General features: G+C 45.4%; 1 protein-coding gene across 2 annotated transcripts in view; it reads left to right on the forward strand.

The window, feature by feature from the left end:
• The window catches only part of MATN2 (matrilin 2), a 151,084-nt gene extending 131,782 nt beyond the window's left edge, over positions 1-19,302 (forward strand). For both annotated transcript variants that reach the window (XM_044295723.1, XM_044295724.1), the window contains exons 12-17: positions 1,202-1,615; positions 5,204-5,356; positions 6,145-6,186; positions 8,327-8,413; positions 9,390-9,479; positions 18,194-19,302. In XM_044295723.1, the coding sequence (XP_044151658.1) occupies positions 1,202-1,615; positions 5,204-5,356; positions 6,145-6,186; positions 8,327-8,413; positions 9,390-9,479; positions 18,194-18,249 (842 nt within the window). In that variant the 3' untranslated portion in view covers positions 18,250-19,302. The remainder of the gene's footprint in view (positions 1-1,201; positions 1,616-5,203; positions 5,357-6,144; positions 6,187-8,326; positions 8,414-9,389; positions 9,480-18,193) is intronic.
• The last annotated feature ends 3,410 nt before the right edge of the window (positions 19,303-22,712 follow it).

A 22,712-nucleotide genomic window follows, 5' to 3' on the forward strand; every position in this document is an offset into this window, starting at 1 on the left:
ACCACTTTACTCTCCTGAAGGGATCCATTTCAGAACCAACTGAAGCTGCAGCTACAATACGCATTTTGACACGTTTCACAACCCCAACTAAATGGTGAAACTGGTTTCCAGACCTACCTTATATGATTATATGCTGCACTGTATTCTGTTGGTGCCCTTAGAGGTCTCCAAATGGATTTCACGAATGCTTGGCTTATTATGAAACTTATGCTTCTAAAAATGAACCATAATACAAAGTAAAGAAAACAACACAGAATACTACAAGAACACCAGACCCGTTCTATATACATGGGCTCTTTCTGATTTTAGGATTTCCAATGCAGAATTGTCAGGTTTTCTAAATGAATTTTTGTGTCTAAGCAGCACCATCTGGTGGTAAAATCTGGTATTACAGTAAACTTTAAAAGGGCATATTGACCCATACATAGGATAGGGCAGTGATGTCTAACCTCCGGCACTCCAGCTGTGATGAAACTACGACTCCCAGCATGCTCCATTCATTTCTGTGGAGTTCTGAGAACAGCCAAGCAAGTGTACATCTTGGGACTTGTAGTTTTATCACAGCTGGAGTGCCGAGGTTAGCCATCACATGGATAGGTGTTTACTATTAGATCTGTGGGGGTCCAACCCCTGGGACCCCTACTGATCAAGAAAAGGGGATCTCATACCCCATGGGGCCCCAGAGAGGCAGATCCATCTCTATGGGACTGCCGGAGACAACGGTACAGCGCTCATCTATTTCCAGCTCAGCTATGGTTTATACATTTTTATTAAAAAGAAAATGTTAGATCTCCTGACACGTCTATTTTGGTAAATATTCTCTATGCAAAAAAAAATTGCAAACATCTTTACTTAGAATATTACATTATACAAATTCCTCTGTTACTCCTATTGGAAATGTATGAATAATTTGACAAGTGGGTGTTACCAACTGGGACTTGTCCCTACATACTCTGTCAGACTCTGTAGGGAGACACCCTCTTGGCAAGGTGAATGGCAATGCCCAGTTGTCAATTTATGTATAAATATTCAGGAGGAATAACTGGGGAACGGCACAATGCAGACGTAAGAGTAAAGATGGTCCAGAATAGTAATTTCGTGGGGTATAAATCATGACAGGCATGATGACAGGTCCTCTGTAACGAGTGCTCCAGCCATATAACCGGAGTATCTACCTAATAATGTGTGTGTTTGCTTTCAGAGTGTGGAGAAGGACCAGTGGACTTGGTGTTCATCATTGATGGGTCCAAAAGCCTTGGAGAAGACAACTTTGAGCTTGTCAAGCAGTTTGTCAGCGGTATCATAGACTCACTGGAGATCTCCCAGAAAGCTGCCCGTGTAGGACTGGTCCAGTATTCCACGCACGTCCGCACAGAGTTCACCATGGCTCAGTACGGTTCAGCCAAAGACATGAGGAAAGCCATGTCCCAGGTGAAATACATGGGCAGAGGCTCCATGACTGGGCTCGCCCTGAAGCTCATGTATGAAAAAAGCTTTTCAGAGGCTCAGGGCGCACGAAGACGATCCCTGGGGGTGCCGAGAGTGGCGATTGTGTTTACGGACGGGCGAGCACAAGATGAGGTCTCGGACTGGGCAAGCCGGGCAAAGCAAAGCGGTATTTAATATCTTCTTGAATTGACAAAACATATCCAAGGAATTCAATAGTAGACGACATGTGGGGGGGGGAGTCACCGAGGGCTGGGTTATGGGCTAGGAAGGGATGTGACGTCACATGTTGTCCTCCGCAGCCCTGGTCTACAGGGTACGGTCCACCATAGAAGCCGCCACGATGGGGCAAAGAGAAAACCTGATTTTATTGATAAAGGTTTCATGGTACCGCCCCGCCATTATCAATCAACCATGCAATGAATTCTTAGTGTCACTTTATGTTGCGTGGTGGCCGATATGTAGGAGCGTACCCTCAAGGGGTTGTTTCGCCATGCACAACCGTTTTCCCCCCTTATCGGGGGGGGGAGCAATCACATCCTGCCTATACTGCCCAGCTCCTCCAGAGCAGGGTCTAGTTCTGGTTGGAGACCCCCCCTCTATGACAGGGATCAGCGACCCCCTGCACTCCAGCTGTTCTGAAACTACAACTCCTAGAATCCTCCTTTCACTTCTATGTGAACTACAAGAACAGCCAAATAAGTGTGCATGCTGGGAGTTGTAGTTTCACAGCAGCTGGAGTGCCGCAGGTTGCTGACCCCTGCTCTACGACGTTTGGCCCATTCACACACGTCCTCGGTTTCTCTATATAAAAGCGCTAAGTGGTGCGTTACTGATTTCATTGCAGCAAAGCCCAAATGCACAAGGGCCTCGTGCATGAAAAATGTTCCAAAAATTATGTCATTCTGTTTCCCATAGCAACCAATCAGATTCCAAGTCGAAAATTGGTGACACCCCTCCCCCTCCAAGCAGAAGTCATCTAATCAAGTGCTGTGCAGTTTTTCCACATGAGGCCCCTTGTGGGGCACTGGCAAATATAAGCAGCTAACATTGCAGGGGCCACAGTGGCCCTCGCGCCTGCTGACGGGTCTCTGGCAGATCTCCGGGGGCAGACACTAGAAGGTGTATCAGGATCTCCTTACAGCCAGCAGGCGGAGGAGACAATGGCCGTGTGTGAGTCACTGCCGCTCCTCAGGAGGATGATACGGCTCGGTACAAAAAAAGAGACCCGAGAGGGGGGGGGGGGGGGGGGATGATAAAAACTGAAAAAAGGTATTATCCAGATTGACTAATATTCAGAAGAATGGACTCCAACCTGACTATTGTAACTGTGGTGCTGCCGCCCTCATACAGCACCCAAATATTCAATACCCATACACAGTACACTACTAGCACCCACGAATCACCACAGCCCAAGTGATGATTGGACCTGCAAAGTATATTAGAAAAAAACATAATTTTTTATTCCACAGCAATTATAGAGGACCTGTCCCCTCTCCTGACACTTGCATTCCCCGTGTAATAACAATTCTGGAGCAATTTTTCATATAACGTTTTGTTATGAATGAACTTCCAGCCGTTTGCATTGAAGGTCCAGATGGGTGTTACTAGTTTATGGGTGTGCCCCTGTACAGTCTGGCACTATCCAATCAGTGCTGCCATTGTCAGACTGTCCAGGGAACCCCCCCAACTGGTAACGCCCAGATGGACCTTCTGGCAGGCTGATAGCAATTCATTCATAACTTCTAGCAGGAATAATAGAGGAATGACACAACAAAAATTTATATGAAAACGTGCTCTGGGATTTTTATTACATGGAGAATGCAAGTTGTTAATTAAACAGACATGTCAGGAGAGGTGACGGGTCCTCTTTAAGGACTCTTTCACACGGGCGTCAGTATTTTTGCCCGGATAAGAGGCGGGTGCGTTGCGGGAAAATGCACGATTTTTCCGCGCGAGTGCAAAACATTGTAATGCGTTTTGCACTCACGTGAGAAAAATCGTGCATGTTTGGTACCCAAACCCGAACTTCTTCACAGAAGTTCGGGCTTGGGATTGATGTTCTGAAGATTGTATTATTTTCCCTTATAACATGGTTATAAGGGAAAATAATAGCATTCTGACTACAGAATGCATAGTATAATAGTGCTGGAAGGGTTCAAAAAAATAAAAAAGTTAACTCACCTTATCCTCTTGATCGCGTAGTTCCCGGTCCCTTCTTTACTAGCTGTGGGCTAAAGGACCTGTGGTGACGTCAGATCACATGCTCCAATCACATGGTCCATCACCATGGTGATGGAGCATGTGATCTGACATCACCACAGGTCCTTTAGCCCACAGCTCATTCAAGAAGTAAAGAGACCGGGAACCCCTCCAGTACTATTATACTCTGCATTCTGTATTCAGAATGCTATTATTTTCCCTTATAACCATGTTATAAGGGAAAATAATACAGTGAATAGACTGTCACCTAAAACCCATGCGTGAAAATCGCACCGCATCCGCACTTGCTTGCGGATGCTTGCGATTTTCACGCAACCCCATTCATTTCTATGGGGCCTGCGTTACGTGAAAAACGCAGAATATAGAACATGCTGCGATTTTCACGCAACGCATAAGTGATGAGTGAAAATCACTGCTCGTGTGCACAGCCCCATAGAAATGAATGGGTCAGGATTCAGTGCAGGTGCAATGCGTTCAACTCACGCATCGCACCCACGCGGAATACTCGCCCGTGTGAAAGGGGCCTAAGAGTACTTTTTAAAAAAATGCCCGAAATGACGTCAAATCACAGAAAAACATGTAAATAATGCCAAGGACACAGCATTTCACAGAATATAGGCTCGGTTCACTAAACATTCAGGCATTATGTTGCACCATTTAAAATATTCCCTTAAAGGAGTTATCCTATGACTAATGTAAAAAAATACAATCAGACATCATATAGGACATGGCATATTGGAATACACATCTTTTCCAGAGGAAACAAATATCAACATATGAATAAAAAGAATAAAAATCTATGTCTTGGATACAGTAAATGTGATCTGCAGGGCTCCGGGAGCGGTTTATAATGGGAAAATGCTGGTGACATACCCCCTTTAAATTAAAATGACCTTCCCAAGGACCACCAGCCTCAAGAAATCACTGGGCGGGGGAAAGTCTACAAATTTTATGGACTGTCCAGGAATCTACAGACAGCTGGCAACACTGGCACTACTGTCAGGGGGGGGGCCAGTCACCAGTTTTATAAATGGCACATGGCAGTGGGGGCCCCAATACAGATCTTGCAGGAGCACCTTTGCTATTCTGCATCCCATTGGCCTCTCACCCAATTACGCCAGTTCTCTCTGCTCAGCACTGATGAGGGGCAATCACCCCGAAACAGCAGTCTGCAGATGAGATACTGGCTTGGCTATAATCCTAAATTACGTCTCGAGGCCTGTTTAAAAGGTTGAACATTGACTTATAGGATGGCTACCTTACATCTGGTGGCATCAGAGGATCAGCTTTCTTTTCTTCTTGGAAACAAAGTTAATTTTCACACTTTTGCTACAGTGACTGTAATATTCCCCTTGTCCTGTACTACGCTTGCACGTGATCCTGCCCTCACAGTACAGATGCAGGGTAGTCACAGGAGTCCCTCTGCCTCGCAGGTCTCTTCAGTCGCTGATGCTTGTGGTCGGCTCAGGTCACTTGGAGGTTGTCGTAGATTTAATTATGATGACGTAACGATGCAGCATCTCTTCCTTCTCAGGCATCACCATCTATGCTGTTGGCGTTGGCAAGGCCATTGACGAAGAGTTACGAGAAATTGCTTCATCGCCACAAGAGAAGCATGTTATCCATGCTGACGACTTTAGCTCCATGGGATACATCACTGAGAAGTTAAAGTCCAGCATATGCGATGGTACTGTATGTAGATGTATTACTCGCCCATTACAGTGATCTGTCATACCTATTGAACTTTTTGTTTGATACAACTCAGTTATACGTGATCATTGCCGTGGTGTACGTAGAAATCAGCACGCGCCAAAGATAATATTTTGGGGACATATTTTTTATAGGCTCACAGAGCCTAATATTAGATAATCCTGGCTAAATGAAGTAACACGGCTACTACTGAACTCTTGGGAGCTGTAAAACAATCTCTATGTAGTGAGTGCCCCCTAGTGGTGACTGCAGGGAAATGCTAAGATAATCAGGTTAGTGAAAGGCCTAACACGGGCCCCATAGCAATTGCGTAGTCTTCCTCTCTCATAGGTCTCACGGTCAGTGATAAATATATTTACTCAGTAGAGCAGAAGCTTATGCTCCAGAGCTGCTCTTCCTACTGTAAATCAGGACAGCCATTTAGGAGTTTATTACAAAGCTTTCCATGTCTACTTGTATTACGTCAATTAAAAAAATATAGGGGGACATTTATCAAGACCAGCGTTTACATCGACGATCTTGATTCCCCCTGCTCAGCCGGGGATGCTCTAAATGTATGCAGAGGCGCAGGCCTCTTACAGAATCGGTGCCTCCTCTGCTGGCCGTGTGACAGATTAAAATCTACGGCAGCCTCCTACCACTGACCAGAATGGGGAAAAGTCACAAATTTAGCCACAAATACGGTGTGCGCGAAAATTTGAGACTTTTTTTTTGCACATGTCGTAAATACCATAATAAATGCCCCCCATATTTTTATCTTTTTAGGATGGAGCAATTGGAAAACCACCACTGACCTCTCCAACCAAGGTAAGAACTGGAGAATGGTATATTGGATTTTTTTTTTTTAAACGGAGGCTAATTATAAGAGTGGAAATTCATAGATTTGTTCTCTGCGCCGTGATTCTATACTGACATATTAGCACTGGCTGTACGCCCACTGATCGCCTGAACGGGGGCTGAAAAGTTGTATGTGCTGTAGGTAAAACACAGAATGCCTCGCTGCGAACTGGCTTAGAGGGATGAAATGTGGAGGATAACAATACAAGGTTCTTTGCACACAGTAAGGGCTCATGCACACGACCGTTGTTGTTTTGCGGTCCGTTTTTCACAGATCCGTTGTTCCGCATCTGAGGTTTTTTTCTCTGATTTAAGTCCAGTTCCGTTCCGTTATTGCACAAGACATATCCGTATGGTTTCCGTATTTGATCTGTTTTATGCGGATCGGAAACAGTAACTTATTAATCACCAAACACATGAGCAATATGGACTCGCAAAATATGGATGAAATACGGATGACATACAGATGTGTTCCGTGTGCGTTCCGTATTTTTTAAGGACCCATTGACTAGAATGGGGACTCGGACCGTGATTTGTGGACAATAAAAGGACATGCTTTACTTTTTTGCGGAACGGAAATACGGAAACGGAATGCACACAGAGTACCTTCCGTTCTTTTTTGCAGGCCCATTGAAGTGAATGGTTCCGCATACGGTCCGCAAAAAAACAACGGAACAGAAGCGGAAAGAAAAAATGTTCGTGTGCATGAGCCCTAAGGCTACTTTCTCATATGCGTTTTCCTTTCAGGCTTTGAGATCCGGCATCTGTTCCATTCGGATGTGGTTGTATTAAATCAAAAAGGAAAAAACCGGATGTGGCACTAACACCACTGTAAGTCAATAGGCGCCGAATCCGTTTTTTCCTGTCTGAAAAAACCCCATCCGGATCCGTCTTGTTCAGTTTCACAAACCAACACAAAACGTCAGTTTGCAGCGGTTTTGTGCAACATACCGTAATGGAATGCATCCAGTTTGTTCAGTTTTGTCCCCGTTGCCAATGATCCTCTGCCGGATCTCAAAACTTGAAAGGAAAACCCAGATGTGAAAGTAGTCTAAGGAAGATACTATGGTGGGTCAAGTTTGGATACAGAATTTAAAGGTGATGTATCACCTATATTTTTTTACTAATTAAAACCAGATAGTGACGTATATTATTTTTCTCATTTGTTTTTATTTTCTGATTGTAGATTTTTTTTAATTCTGTTTCCTATATATGATTATGGGGGTAGCCATCTTGCCTGAGCCACTGTTAACAGCATTTTGGGATATGTATTACAGCAGCTACATGGACCTTAGGTGCAATGGACAGGAGATGAATCATTGACCTCTATGGGAGAGTGTTGTGAGCATGCTTTGTTACCTGTGCAGAGGTCATTGTGCAGGGAGGGAGAGTAGATAAGCTGTGATATAACCTATTGTGAAGGGTGTATCCTGTGTTATCAGTGGGTGTCTTCTGCCATTGTAATTCTGCTTGTGATAATAATGAGATAACTGCTGTAAAGTGATTTCTAACGCTGGGTTCACACCTGAGCGTTCTGAAAGGAGCGCTCTGTATGCGCGATTGTACCAGCGTTTGCAATCGCGCATACAGAGACAAGCGAACGCCCATTGTCGCACGTTCCCGAAAGTCTATGTACGGGAACGCGCCAGAAGACGCCCCAAAGAAGCTCATGTACTTCTTGGGGCGTCGGGCGTTTTACAGTGCGATCGTACACGCTGTAAAACGCCCAGGTGAGAACCATTCCCATAGGGAAGCATTGGTTTCTCCTTGTTGAGCGTTTTACAGCGCGTAGGAACGCGCTGTAAAACGCTCAGGTGTGAACCCAGCCTAAAGAACGTGGATTGTCATCATATAATTAGGCTTAGTGGCCAGTACAAAAATTGCAAAATATTAGGATTTTTTAAGTGATATTGAAAATAAAATATAACCACCAAAATTCATTTAAACAGGTCATTTTCTGATGACACATTCCCTTAAACAGTTCTGTTTAGAGGCGAAACCCGGGCTCACACCCAATCAGTGCCAGAACAGACCCCACATCACGTCCCATCATCAGTAATGCTTTTATTTTAATAATTAACTTTGTAACTTGAAATTTTGTATCTTTTAGAATATTCCTCGGAACTAAGAGGAGAAAACAGTGAAATCACAGTCTCGTGTTCAATGTCCGCCATCAAGTTCACAACTCAAGCAGAAGGTGAGATGTCACTTGTACTTGTTTCCAAGGGTTGTCTCACAGATATAATCACTATAATTGAAGTCGGCGCCGTATCCAGTCCGATGCTCCTGCCGTTACATTTCCCCTGTATCTTCTGCTGGGGAAATGTAGCAGTACATACCGGCCATTCAAATGATGGGCTGACCATGTAATACATGGACGGCAGGTGGCCAGAGTGGCTCTCCATTCTGGGTCATAGTAGGGGAGCATAGGGGGGGGGGGCGGGGGGGGGGGTCTCGTTATAAGGTCATATGCCCAAATCATAAAGGTGTAAATAATTATGAAATTATTTTATTTAGGTAAATAATGTAGATCACTTTGTAGAGGTCTGTATTAATAATGATATTGACCTTGATTTCTTCTTGAAAAAAGAACAAAAATGGTCCAGATGTTTTTAGACAATCAAACAATTAAAGGGGTTGTGCAAGAACGTCGGACCCCTGACGATCAGATATTGACAGCCTATCCTGAGCATAGGCCATCAACAGTAAAGGAGTGGAAAGATTTAGTCATGCACACCGCCATATTACAGATCTGTATCACACCGCCATTGTACTGTACGCATACCATGGCCTACAGATCTGTTCTCCTCCAGATATATTGCTTCTAGGGGAGAATACTCAGCCTCATAAACCATCATGCAGGTGGACATGGTATAGCACTCCATATGCTGCCATACGGGCACTCTGCACACAGCACTGACATGCATGAGCTTTTAGGGTGCCCGTATGGTGTATTGCGCCTATACTACGTAGTACATTCTCTCCGAGAAGCAATGTTTCTAGGTGATACACTCATGTACCCCAGAATATTGATATGGAGGCATAGCATGGGTCCATTGCAGGCTTTGGGTGCCATATCACAAATCCCTAAAAGACGGATCCGTATGTTGCACAGTTGTTAGCCAGCATTCACATTAGTCTTTACATCTGACTTTTTGTATCTGATTTTCCAGAAAAGGCCAAGGAGGAGCAGTGCCAGTGTAAGAACATTATGGAGTTTCAGTCCAATTCGAACGAAGAAGTCAGACGGCTAACTCATCAGTATATCCTTTACAGGAAAATTTCACCTCTTGTATCATCGGTTACTCTGAGCGCAGTCATTACGTGGCCTTATCCCTTATTCACACATCAGTGTTTGATCAGTGATTTTGAGCCAAAACTAGGTGTGGGTCCAAAGAACTGAACAGGTGCAGATCTTTCCCTTATACCTTATGTCTGAAGGAAATCACTGACCGAAATACTGATGTGTGAATGAGGCATTATTCTGGAAAACGTAAAACATACTTTCCCACATGATGACTGGTGTGTGTTCTGCTCCCACATGTTGTGAGGGGGGCCCGAATTCTCCCATTTTGGAAGCTTCTCTACAAAGTCTCACAGTAAAGCCTCAAGGCCGTGAATAATGCCGACGGGTACTGACGTGATATGATCTGCCCATGGGTGACATGCAAGCAGTTATTGTCCTTCCGTTATATATATTGCCCACTGTGTTTTGACGGTGGGAAGAAAGGGCCCGGAGTACGCAGTGACGTCTTGTGGCGTTGATGCTTTAAAGGGTTTTTCTCATCTTAGATATTGGTGGCATATCACTGGGATAGGTTGGATAGGCCACCAATGTCTAAATTGAGACAACCCCTTTAAAACTTACAGATAGATAGCAGGAGCAGGCCGGGCCCTGAGGAGATGATAGAAGAGCTTTATAACCATTTCTGTCTCTTTTCAGCCTACATGATCACTCTTTAGTGAATAGAGGCAGTAGCAATTCTGCTACCGATATTGGAGCCGACAATCGTGTGCTGACAAAGTGAGCCCCATCCCCGACATGGCATGACTGCCATCAGCTCTGCCAGTAATGACAGGGGGCTATTTTCCTATGGATTCCCCAGTTATAATAGAAAATCGCAAAATAAAAAAATACTAAAGTGTGAATGTCTCCCCAAAGATGACCTAATATATAATTTTCCAACTTGACACTTGTAAGAGTATTCTGGTAATTGGCAGCTATCCCCTATCCACAGGATATGGAATAACTATTAGATTGACGGGAGTCCTACTGCTGGGACCCGCGACCAATCCCACAAGAACCTGTAATTGCTACAGGCCCCTCTGAAAGTAATGGAGTGGCCCCTCGACTTATCTCTATGAGACTGACGGAGATGTGTATGGTGCTCAGCTATTTCCAGATCTCCCACAGAGATGAATGGAGCTGCAGAACCCATGCTTACCTGCTTATATCCGTGTCTAATGTGCATTTTCTGCGGATTGCACATGGACCCATTCATTTTTATGGGTCAGCAAAAAAATGTCCAGCACATGGAGGTCATCCATGTGCTGTCCGCATCCGTGTGTCCATTCCACAAATTAGAGAACATGTCCTATAATTATCCATATTGCGGACATGAATAGTAATTTCTAGTAATGGGCGTGAGAAAAATGCGGATTGCACATGGAAGGCGTATTTTGCGTATCCATGGTTTGCAGACCACAATACGAACATGGCTATAAGGTAACCTGATGGCTCGTTTATGTTATAGAAACTGTTGCAGCAGATCTCTGCCTCTCCTTCCTCTCCCAGCTGGAACATCACAGATAGAAATAGAGCCAGAAGCCTCTTTAATACAGCGAATACTAATAAAGCTTTGTTAGACTTTTACTAAAGAAATTATTTAACAGGACGTCATTGGGATTTGAACCCCAGACCTTTTATATGGCAGGCAGAAGAGTTACCCTTACACTACAGACCTGCTCTGTTGGAAGGGCTGAATTTTCTGTTTACAAAGCTATTGGGCAAGTGTCATTGGTTAGAAGTCAACTATGAATTATATAAACAATGGGAAGCTCATCAGTATACTACCAGGTCTGTAAACTTGTTATATGCAATTATAGTGTGGATTTCATCTTTACGCCATTCTTTGTTTTCGAGCTATCCCGCTAGGAGGTTTATCTCTACCATTTAGCACAAGGTCTCGTATAATGAATTTGATTGAGACATTTTTCAGCTGTGCTGTGATCCCACTTATATCAGCCTTCTACCCCAATGAGATTAGGGTTTTGGAAGGCCAGATAAGAAGACAGTGGGATCGCCTTTATCAGAGCAGTTACTCTGCTTTAAGTAGGGAAAGGGACAGATTAATTTGGGGTTTTTTGGTCCTGTTTGGATTTAGTTTTTTAGTTTTAATCCATGAATAAAGGTTATATTTTAGGGAAGGTTTATATTTGTTTATTTTTTTGTTCTTTTCTGGTTGGTATTTTGGTTTTAGAACATTTCCTTCTCATTAAAGCTTGCTGATAGCTGACTGATTATTTCGGTGAATCATAATACCCTGTACAATATGGGGAACACATTATTTATGGTGATTGGTAAACCGCATGACTAAAAATGGGGAGCACATGGTTTGCCTACATGGAGCCCTAAAATTCCTAATGGCAGCCCTGGATCCAAGCCTGCTTGATGCCCTACTGGAAGAATCATCCCTAAGATACATCATCATTACTGACATCACGTCTACAGGGCAGGGCCCAGGAAAATGACAGAACACCGCCCTGAGAGACTGGGTCACTGATGTTGTGTCCACAGGGCAGAGTCTTACAAGCCTGGCCACACCTCAGATGTAGACATGATGTCATTGGGATGGGGAACCAACATAGCAGAAAATGTCACGGGACCGCAATGGAGGGCAGGGAAATGGGGCATTATAGATTAAAAAAAAACACTATTAGTAAATGATAAGTTGTTTCCTGCCAATTGTTGATGAATTGCAAAACTGGAATAACCCCTTTAAAGCTTCTAGACCCCAATGGACAATCTTTAGCCCCCCAGCTATCACACATCATTTAGCCAGATAAAATTAGGTTTAGATCCCAAGGTGGACCTGAAGAACAGAAGGCAGGTCTGATTCTATAGGCTCCCTTTATAAGGCTACTTTCACACTTGCGCTTGATCGGATCCGTTCTGAACGGATCCGATCATATTAATGCAGACGGAGGCTCCGTTCAGTACGGATCCGTCTGCATTAATAACTTAGAAAAATTTCTAAGTGCGCAAGTAGCCTGAGCGGATCCGTTCAGACTTTCAATGTAAAGTCAATGGGGGACGGATCCGCTTGAAGATTGAGCCATAGTGTGTCATCTTCAAGCGGATCCGTTCCCATTGACTTACATTGTAAGTCTGAACGGATCCGCTCGCCTCCGCACGGCCAGGCGGACAGCTGAACGCTGCAAGCAGCGTTCAGCTGTCCGCCTGGCCGTGCAGAGGCGAGCGGAGCGGAGGCTGAACGCCGCCAGACTGATGCAGTCTGAGCGGATACGCTCCATTCAGACTGCATCAGGGCTGGACGGAGGCGTTCGGGTCCGCTCGTGAGCTCCTTCAAACGGAGCTCACGAGCGGACCGACGAACGCAAGTGTGAAAGTAGCCTAAATCTCTTTACTAGCTCTATTTCTGCCACTTTGATGTCTAGGAAGGCAGATAGGGCAGCTATCTGTACCTTCAAGGTACTTACTCTAAGACCCATGTCTAGGCCTTTCTGAAGCAAATCAAAGATGATTTTTATATCCGAAACCATTGACGGGTCCCAGGAACTTGCAGAAAAATCCAGAAAAGCCTTCCAGGTACTACTATAGATTTTTGAGGTAATTGGTTTCCTGCTCTTAAGCAGGGTAGTAATCACTGTATCCGAAAGGCCCCTTTCCTTTAAGATGTCATGTTCAACATCCAGGCCGAGAGGTTGAGGTGCGGCGAGTTCGGATGTATTACCAAACCCTGCAGAAGAAGGTCTGGAACCTGAGGAGGACGCCAATAATCCCCTTTTGACAGTTGAAGCAAGAGAGGAAAATCGGAGAGTAGAATCCTTCCTTCTCTTGTTCCGACGGTACTGGAATCAACACATTATTTTGTAAAAGGAGAATAATCTGGGATTCCAAGAGAAGTTGGATTTAAGGTTTCATTTACCATAAACCTTTCTGGAGGGTAGGAGTCAAATTCTATCCTGTAACCTAACTTGATTAGAGATAGAATCCAAGGGGAGGAAGATATCCCTTCCCAGGCAGAAGTACTGCTGGCTTCATTTGTTAGACTGTCTGGCAGATTTATCCTGGTTGAACAGAAAGCCCTTTCCTCTGCCTCTGGATGTCTGCCAGCGGTACGTAGTTTCTTTTTTCTCCTGGTCTTGCCTGCCCCCCTTTGCGTACAAAAGGATCAACGGTAAAAAAAATATTTTGATTCCATGGGAAAAACCTTTTTCCTGTTTGAGGCTATCTCCAAAACATCATCAAGAACAGGCCCAAAAAGCCTGTCCCCCTCACATGGGGTGCTGCACAATCTGGATTTGGATGTTGCATCCCCAGACCAGGATCTTAGCCATATTGTTCTTCTGGCCGAGTTACATAAGGCAGCAGATCTAGCTCCAGTTTAACCACATCAGCGGAGGCGTCAGCAATAAAATTTGAAGCCTGTTTTAGGAACGGTAAAGAAGTCTGAATATTTTCCCTTAGAGTACCTGAGGTTAGGTGCTCTTCCAGTTGAGATAACCAAAGGGACAAGGTTATAGCTGTATAGGTAGCGGCAATCCCTGGTCTAAGAATAGCTGTGTTTGCCTCCCATGACTTTTTCAAGATGAACTCACATTTTTTATCCATAGGCTCCCTCAAAAGTCCTACATCCTCAAAGGGTAAAGAGGATTTCGTTGAGATTCTTGCTACAACTTTAGGAGTCTTGTCACAGAGAGCAGAATCCAGCTCCTCAAACGGATATTTTCTCTTGAACAATTTTGAAATCCCTGATCTTTTTTTCCGGATCTTCCCATTCATTATTTATGAACTTCTTAATTGTGTCATGTACTGGAAACACCCTCCTCTTTTTTTCTCCAAGCCCTTTAAATAACTGATCTTGGATCGAATGTGTTTCTTTAACGTCTTCTACATTAATGGTGGCACATATGGTTTTTAATAAGGCTTCAGTTTCATCCACTGAATACAGCGGCCTTCCAGAATCGTCTTCAGAGGAAGCAGACTCTGAATCATCAGTTAATTCCCTTTTATCCTGCTCTAAGTCCTCCTCCATAGACTTGAGGAACTGATTTAGAGGTGAAAGGTCTCTGGGGTAGATTAGATAACTTGGTATCTATAGCAGAACTAACTTCTTATTTAATTAGTGCTCTGAGATTTTATATAATAGAAGGGCTGTCTTCTGAAACTAACTTCTCTGTGCATCTGAGGAAGACAGCAGTTTCTTGCACATTTTTTGCTTTTTAGTGATGGTTCTGCAGATTTCCCAGCAGTCTTGCCCTAAAACATAGAGGGAATCCTGATGACAATACACTAAGTAAGAACCAGCACCAAAGGCAAAAGCAAGAGGAAGGCTTAGCCTTCCACAGATGCAGGCCTGATCCTCCTGCCTGCTGATCCCATTCAGCCATGGCAGAGCCCAGGCTGCCTGAATCCATGCAGGACTTACACCAAAGCGCAGGTAGGGAGATAAGACAGTGCTCCTGAGATATTCTCAGGACCAACAAACCAAAGGCTGAGCGTCTTTCCAGGGGCAGAGAGAAAAAAGAGACCCCTCTGCCTATCAAGGTCTCCATCCGTCCCGGGGACAGGAAACAACTGGAGGAGGTAAAGGGGAGGGGGCTTTTAAATTATTGGCCTCTATGTTGTTTCCTGTCCCTGGGAGGGGGAATATCCTCTTGCTGGTGCTGTTGGGAAGGCGTATGAAAAAAAAAAGGTACTTTGGTGGTATGGGCTGCTGTGAGGAATGTGGAATTATGACCTAATGCCAGCTATGATCTAATTCCAGCCATTTGCTGTGAGGTAGCAGAGGGAGTGAACCCCGCAGGGGTCCTGGCTTCAAGCAGGCCACATGTGTACAATTCACATCTCACTCAGCCAGCACCTAGGCCAACTCATCCTACAGGGGGAAAAAACTGTAGGGGGTCTCAGCTATTACCCAGATCACTCAAGTCCATCAGACATCATGGAACCAGGGATTCATAAGGAATTATGAATTGCCTGTCCATCACTGTCCATATCTGCGCCCTGGTGCCAAGACAGACATGCCCCTGGTCGTAGTTTGGGAGTCAGGAAGAGGAGATACAGAGATCTCCCAGCAGGAACCTAATAACGGCGCCATGTTTGGCCTCCACCTGTAGCCGGACTCATTGGTCCCAGAACCATCTCTCTGTAACCTTCCGGTCTGGAGCTATGGGCCATAATGGATGTTGTGGGTCTTTGGCTACCAGGACAAGAAAGGGAGGGTGGACTTCTCCCAGAGGGAGGGAGGGAAGGGCGTGACTGACTACAGGTGAAAAGGCCCATGCAGGCCAGAGGCCAGGGTCTTTTTTTTTTTTCGGAAGGGGTTCACATCGAGTAATGTGTTTAGAGGGTCCGTGGACAAATTGCTGAGCACCACCGACAAAGAGAAGCACCACGGGGAATACAACCTCCCGTAACACCGCAGAGACAGAGAGATCAAACATACAGCCTGCAGCCCCTAGCAACCAGCCTGCAGCCAGCCTACATGGAAAACGTTGCCGTGAACCGCACTCTGACAGCCGCATGGACCACCGTCTCTCACCATCCTGCCTCTCTGGACCCGCAAGGACAGGAGGCCTGTGTAAACTGTATCAAGCTGACCTTACGTGCTCCCAGGGAGGGCGTAACGTCACGTCTTGGAATCCAGTAACTAAACCATATCTTGTGAGCTCGACGGAGTTGACGTCAGGCGGGGCTGTGAGGTGCGGTATTCGTCACATATTGGTGACAGCAAAGTGGGATTGAGATACTAGTGTGTGAGTGTGGGACCCATACTCCCAGACACTAAAGACTACCAGCAGTAGCTTTTGCCGCTGGAGTCTTAAGATCAGCTTAACACTAGACAGTCTGAGTGCAAATACCATAAGGTGTGTGTGTGCATCAGGTTGCAGTCTGTGTCAGTGACCATCAGTTGCAATGATGGCCAGTATCATATTCACAAGGAGCAAAGCGAAGGAGATTGCCGATGCTATGAATGGTGGCGGCGAGGACGCAGTCCAGGTGAGGGGCTCATCGCCACAGAGCAGTTTTTGTGGAATTTCCCTCCAGCAGTACCTCCGTGACTGGAAGCCAAAGGGGGGCCTCCGCAACAGCAACCTTGGCCGATGATTACATCAGCCACAGGACTTCAGAGGTCCGGAAACCTGTCGGCTGGAGAGGGGGTAAGACGCACGCTGCACCTGCTGCCCCTAGGCCCAAGTGGGGACCGACCCCCTACTTCACTTTCCACATCGGTGCAGGCACCCAGACTTTGCCACCTGTGCAAGCAGCCAGGGCACTTCAAGGCCTTGTGTCCCAGCACCCAAGGGACCCATCCCAGTCCTCATCCCGGAAACCGTCCACTGTGTTGTGTGGGGGTGGTGGGAGGTCCCTTGACAATTTTCAACCAGTCACCGTGGGCCAGGCCGTGGCCACGGGACTTAGAGACACCGGCGCTGAGATTACTATGGTACGGCCTGAACTGGTGGCACCACACGATTTATTGCCTGGGAGATCTCTTGCTGTCTCCAGGATAGGGGGAGTAAAACCGGCACTGCCCGTCGGCAAGGTCTATTTGGACTGGGGCGCCGGTCGAGGAGTAAGGGAGGTAGGAGTATCCTCAAATATCACTGCCAGTGTTTTGCTGGGGATGGACCTGGGGCTGCTTGTGTCTAAGTATGTGGCCACTGACACCGCAAGGTCCCATCACCAGAATGTGATGCCATGTCCACCCCTGTTGGTACTGATACATGTTTATAACATGCCTGTTGATGGTGATGTGGGGGATATAATGTTTGCCTCTCCCCTCAGGGGGAGGGGGTCATTCACACCAGCTGTGCTGAGGCCCCAGGGTGTGGCCAGCATGCATGCTGGAACCTATTGTCCTCAGGTGTGGTTACTGAGGGGACAAGCAGGGGGCAGACAGCTGCGGAGGAGGAGGAGGATGATGATGCAAATGAGGTCAGGGCTGTCCCAGGAGAAGTAGGGCTCCCAGGTAAAGCCTCAGTGCAGGGTTCCTCCACAACCGGGATATCAGAGGACCAGGTTAGTCCATATGGACTGGCGACTTGGTCGGAAGCCAAGGGGAAGCAGGCACTACCATCGGTGGCAGCGGCCATAGCTGCTGTCACACGCAGTGGGAGCGCTGGGCGTCTAGGGGCCCCTCAGGGGTCTGATGGCTTTCCCACTTCCGACTAAGTGGCTGCTGCATCAGACGGAGACAGGTCCCAGGGACGTGGCAGTCTCATCTATTCTGGCCACATCCAGTCAGGGGTTTCAGGCAGCGTTAGTAGCTGACGCCAGCCTGAACACTCAAGGAGCAGGCAGCACAGCCTTCCTCAGACCTCGAACGGGTGGTCTGGGACCAAGGATGGCTGTACCGGGTGATGGTCCAGCAGGGCTCACCAGAGGCATGGCCTAGGGACCGACAGCTAGTAGTACCCTATCTGTTCTCGACAGAGTTGTTGCGGGTTGCGCATGAGATTCTGATGGCTGGACACCTAGGGATTGCTAAAACAAGGGCCAGATTAGCCCAGCATTCCTACTGGCCAAAGATGGGGGCAGATGTTGTTGCCTACTGCCGTTCATGTGACACCTGCCAGTAGGTGGGGAAGGCAGGGCTGCAAGGTGTGGTATTCGTCACAGCTCCTCTCCAAGCTTTGCTTCAGGGTCTCAACAATTCCACTATTCCCCTTTTAAAAAAAAGTTTCCATGGTCTCTGCTGTAAATGTAGTTTCCTTGACATGAACCCACTGGAGCAGATAACCCGACGGATGGAAGAATTGGAGAATCGAGTGGGACAAAGATAGTAGATTGGACGTGAACTGTACAAAGAGGGGATATTGTTTGTTCCGATCATTAGAAAGGAGAAAACTATTCCATGTGATCGATTATCTGAACATCGGGAAAATGTAAAAAGTGCAGGAAATTGTCTTATTTATATTGTTTTAGCATGGTATGTTGGAGTACAGAATATAATAGAGTGTCAATTATGAAATCATCAAGGAGGACCTGTCACTTCTCCTGACATGTCTGCCATAGAAAAATACTTTTGTTCCCCATGTAATAACAATTCTGAAGCATCTTTTCTTAGAACTCTACATTGCATTGTTTCTCTGTTATTCCTACTGAATATTGTATTTATGAATACATTCTCAACTGGATGTTACTATTCTCCCTTTATCACATGGTTGTGTCTCTGCATAGTCTGACCCTGCCAGCAAGGATTGGAAAGACTGTGTAGGGACATGCCCCACCGACTCCAGAATTATTTCATAGGGAATATAAGGCTTTACTAAGACAGGAGTCAGAAGAGGTGACCGATTCTCTTTCAAAGGTTGTCGGACTTCATGATATTGGTGACCTATCCTCCATCAATATCAGACCAGTAGGGGTCCGACTCCTGCTGCCCTCACCGATCAACTGTTTGACGTGGCCATTTGCGCTCTTGTGAGTGTTGCATCCTCATTGATGTTTACCTGCATAGTGTCTACATTGTAGTGGAGGTGCAGTGTAATTACAACTGTTTGTCCCATTCACATGAATGAGAGGGGAAGATGTAATTACGCTGTGCTGTCACTACACGGGAGAGGACGCAGCCCTCGCAGGAGAATCAAGGCCTTTTCAAACAGATAATAGGCAGGGGTTGCCAGGAGTCAGACCACCACAGATCTGATATTGATGACCTGAGGATAGATCATCAATATCATGAAAGCGGATTATCCCTTTAAGTGTAAAATTCTATAGGAAACAAAACCAGAGGAAAACAGAGAAGAGTATGGAGGATCAAGTCTAGTTTTGTATGTTCAAGCTTATGAAGTCACATTGTTTTATGCAATATAAATATTAAATGGTAAACTATTTGTAATAAGTGCGGCTGTGTCTATTAATGGGTCATCTACACTATGTGCTTTGTATAAACAGCAACAGGACATACATATTATTAAAAAGTGTAGCTTCAGTACAAAATAAAACTTCTTAGCGCCCTTAGATACCATTCCCTTCATAGCTCACCCTTCCTCCAAAATCAATTATCACAAGTTAATATTGCCATCCAGCAGGGACTGGAGCATCAGGTGCTTATGAACCTGGCCAGCAGCTGGAGATTTCAACTGTATCACAGTCCTCGACCGTGCGGTATTGCTGACCTCACCTACTTCAGTTGTCCTTGCCTACTTGTGGCATGTGTTGGCTATGCCTACTTGTGTTGCCCCGCCTTCTATCAATTTGGACTTGTCTACAACTTCGGGCCACTTTTAGATTTTTTTTTTCAGGGCTACTTTCAGTTCCCAGTCCCCCCCCTGCCTTCCAGTTATATCCAAATTCACATCTGTGTTGAAGGCTATGTTCGGGGCTTCTGTCACAGATTCCGTTAAAAAAAGACAGGACAAAAAACTCCTGCATGTAAAAATAAACAGCAGGGATGAGCAAACTTGATATTTTCAAGTTTGGCATTTGGGTTCTGGGGCAATGCCTTATGGATTCCATCATCATGGAATATAACGGAATTCTATGACGGAATGCACCATGGAAGCCTTTAAGAGGCATTCCGTCATAGTAGAAGTCTATGGGCAGCATAACTGATGCGGACGATTTCAGTTATGCAGGACAGGACTCCTGCCAGAAAAGTCTGACACCCATCACCTCCACCAATCAGCTGTTTGACAAGGAGGAGGCACTCCATGCGAGCGCCACTTCGTCATTACTCTAGGTCTGGTCTCCTGTGGCAATTCCAAGTACTATGGTGCGTGTACTTGTATTACATTGTACTTCCAAAACTAAGTGCAGTGTAATGGAGAAAAGGGTACTCACATGGAGCGCCGCCACCACCTCCTCCAACAGCTGATCAGCAGGAGTGCGGGTATCCCGACAGTAGGTCATCAATATATATGGCCAGACCACCCCATTAAAGGTATACAATATTGTGGAGCCTTGGCTTTAGACTGAAATAAAGCTAATTTCTGGTTACTGTCAAGTCTACTTTGGAGTCCCTACATACAAGGAATTGGTCTGACACCTTTCCACCAGTAAAAGGGAAAAATTAAATAACTTGAATGCACATGTTCAATGTTTCAATACTTTTTGCACAACTTGCTGTCCTCCAACAAGCATATTAACAGTAAAATTCACATTAGTTTGATCCACGAATCGCCCATTCCCTGGTTCAGTTAGAATTGGTATTTAAACAGTCCTCCTCATCATGCTGTTCACATTTTGACATCACGAAACCAAGCAGACACCCAACAATTGATCAACAGTACCTTGCCATCCCAAGGCTTCAAGCAGGATGTTCTCAGATAGTAGTGGCCACTGAGGCATAGAAGTAATGTCCTTTGGCCACATGCCACACTGATGATCGCTACATTTTGAAAAATGCCCTGCAGAACCGGATGATGAATACCACACAACTCCAGGCACATTTAAGGGAAGTGAGAGGAACCCAAGTGTCACGTCAGACCATTTGAAACAGTTTACATCAGCGTGTCATAGTGGCACATTAAGCCCCTTTTACACTGCATGGTACCAGCTCCAGTTTACCCAACTTTGCCCTTTTTTCCACTATTGAAAATAGTACCTGGAATTTTTTGGTACCTCATCTGAGGGCTTTCCAAACTAGCTAAATGAGTGCCGTGAAATCACGTGACCACACTGCTGAGTGGTGATTGGTCCAGATTAGAGATGAGCAAATCAATTCATATGAATTGTCTCATCAACAACAGTTCTTCACCTTTGAAGGGCTGGTGACCCCCTGCCCCTTGACTGACAAGGCAGGACATCTCGCCCGGCCGTAGCAATCTCGCAACTGTGCTGCTGCTCCGAGTAGTGCAGAGGCTCTTTTGTAAACAGTGACTATCCATGTACTGCTACCCAGAAGTGTAGTGGCAAATGCATGGTTGCTGCAGCGGTAGCAGAACCTCTGCCCTTTCGCTGCTACTTGGAGCAGACACGTCAATCATGTGGCGGGGGAGCTTCTTCACCAACAGGGACAGCCCCTCGCAGGTGTGGAACTATTGAAAATGAAGTATTATATAGTTCCATTTTAAATAAATGGGCCATTAATGTAATATACAACCACCTAAAGGCCTCAAGAGTGAAAAGTACTCTTTGTAGTCAGTCAGGCTAACACATAAGGGTCTTGAATGGGAGAATCCCCTTCACTATTAAAGAAGTTTTCCAAGTGTCCTCAGAATAGGTCATCGATATTGATAATAAACATCCCTTTAACTGGAACTTCATACAACTTTCTTCAGTACCTCTATTAATTTAATTACAGATGCTACTACTTTCCCATGAGGCGGTTTGTGCTGCTTTATTTTGCATGTACATTTCTGGAACTGAGAAGAAAGTTGGTCTGATAATGTATAATGTAAAAATTACTTTTCTGGTATCAAAGTGCATGAACAAGAGTAAAAGCATGTACACAAGATTAAAGAGAACCTGTCACATGATACATTACTGTACCGTTCTCGGCTCTACATCGCTCCAGTGAAGTTCATTCTCCCCCCTATGCACTCGTGGCCAACACCTTGGATATGCACAGTAACATTTGCTTTTTGGGAACCAGAATAAATGGCCCCAACATTCTGAGATCAGGATGGGGGCTACCAGGTACAGAGATTAAAAAGTTTCATCTGGTGACATGGGGCCCCTGGATGGACTGGTGTCGGTCAAGATCTGGTTGATCTGGTACGACAAGATCACCTTGTTGTAATGCCTTCTATATGCGACTTCCCTCCTTTTTGTTTAGTTACATATTTAGGAACCAACAAATTTTACCGTTATTTGTGCCTCCTGGTCAGTCAACATTGAGCTTGCACTTTCCATTGAATGTACTTAGTGCTTTTAGGTCCCTGAGCCTTACCTAGTTGGTTGCTATGATGCCTCTCCTGTCATATGGCCTTTCAGAAAGCCTGTTCCTATGTATATGGACTAACTGACTCATTCTCTATGTATGCGTTGTAATTTGTACGCTTCCTCGATTTTTGGGCTTGTTGCCCTTATGTTATTGTTACATATCATTATGCTGGCAATAATAATAAATAAAGATATGATAATCAGCAGACAGGTCCTCAAAGTAGCCATATGTTTCCATTTCTAGCTGGAATATTACCACTTAAGATAACAGAACTGATCAAGTCGATATGTTAAGCACCTGCTTCTGGTGAGAGGATATCCTACACATGGGACACTTACACCTCATGCACACAACCGTTCAGTGTTTTGCGAACCGCAAAAAAAGGAAGCCGCCCGTGTGCCTTCCACAATTTGCGTA

This window comes from Bufo gargarizans, chromosome 5 (assembly GCF_014858855.1).
Source record: "Bufo gargarizans isolate SCDJY-AF-19 chromosome 5, ASM1485885v1, whole genome shotgun sequence".
NCBI lineage: Eukaryota > Metazoa > Chordata > Amphibia > Anura > Bufonidae > Bufo > Bufo gargarizans.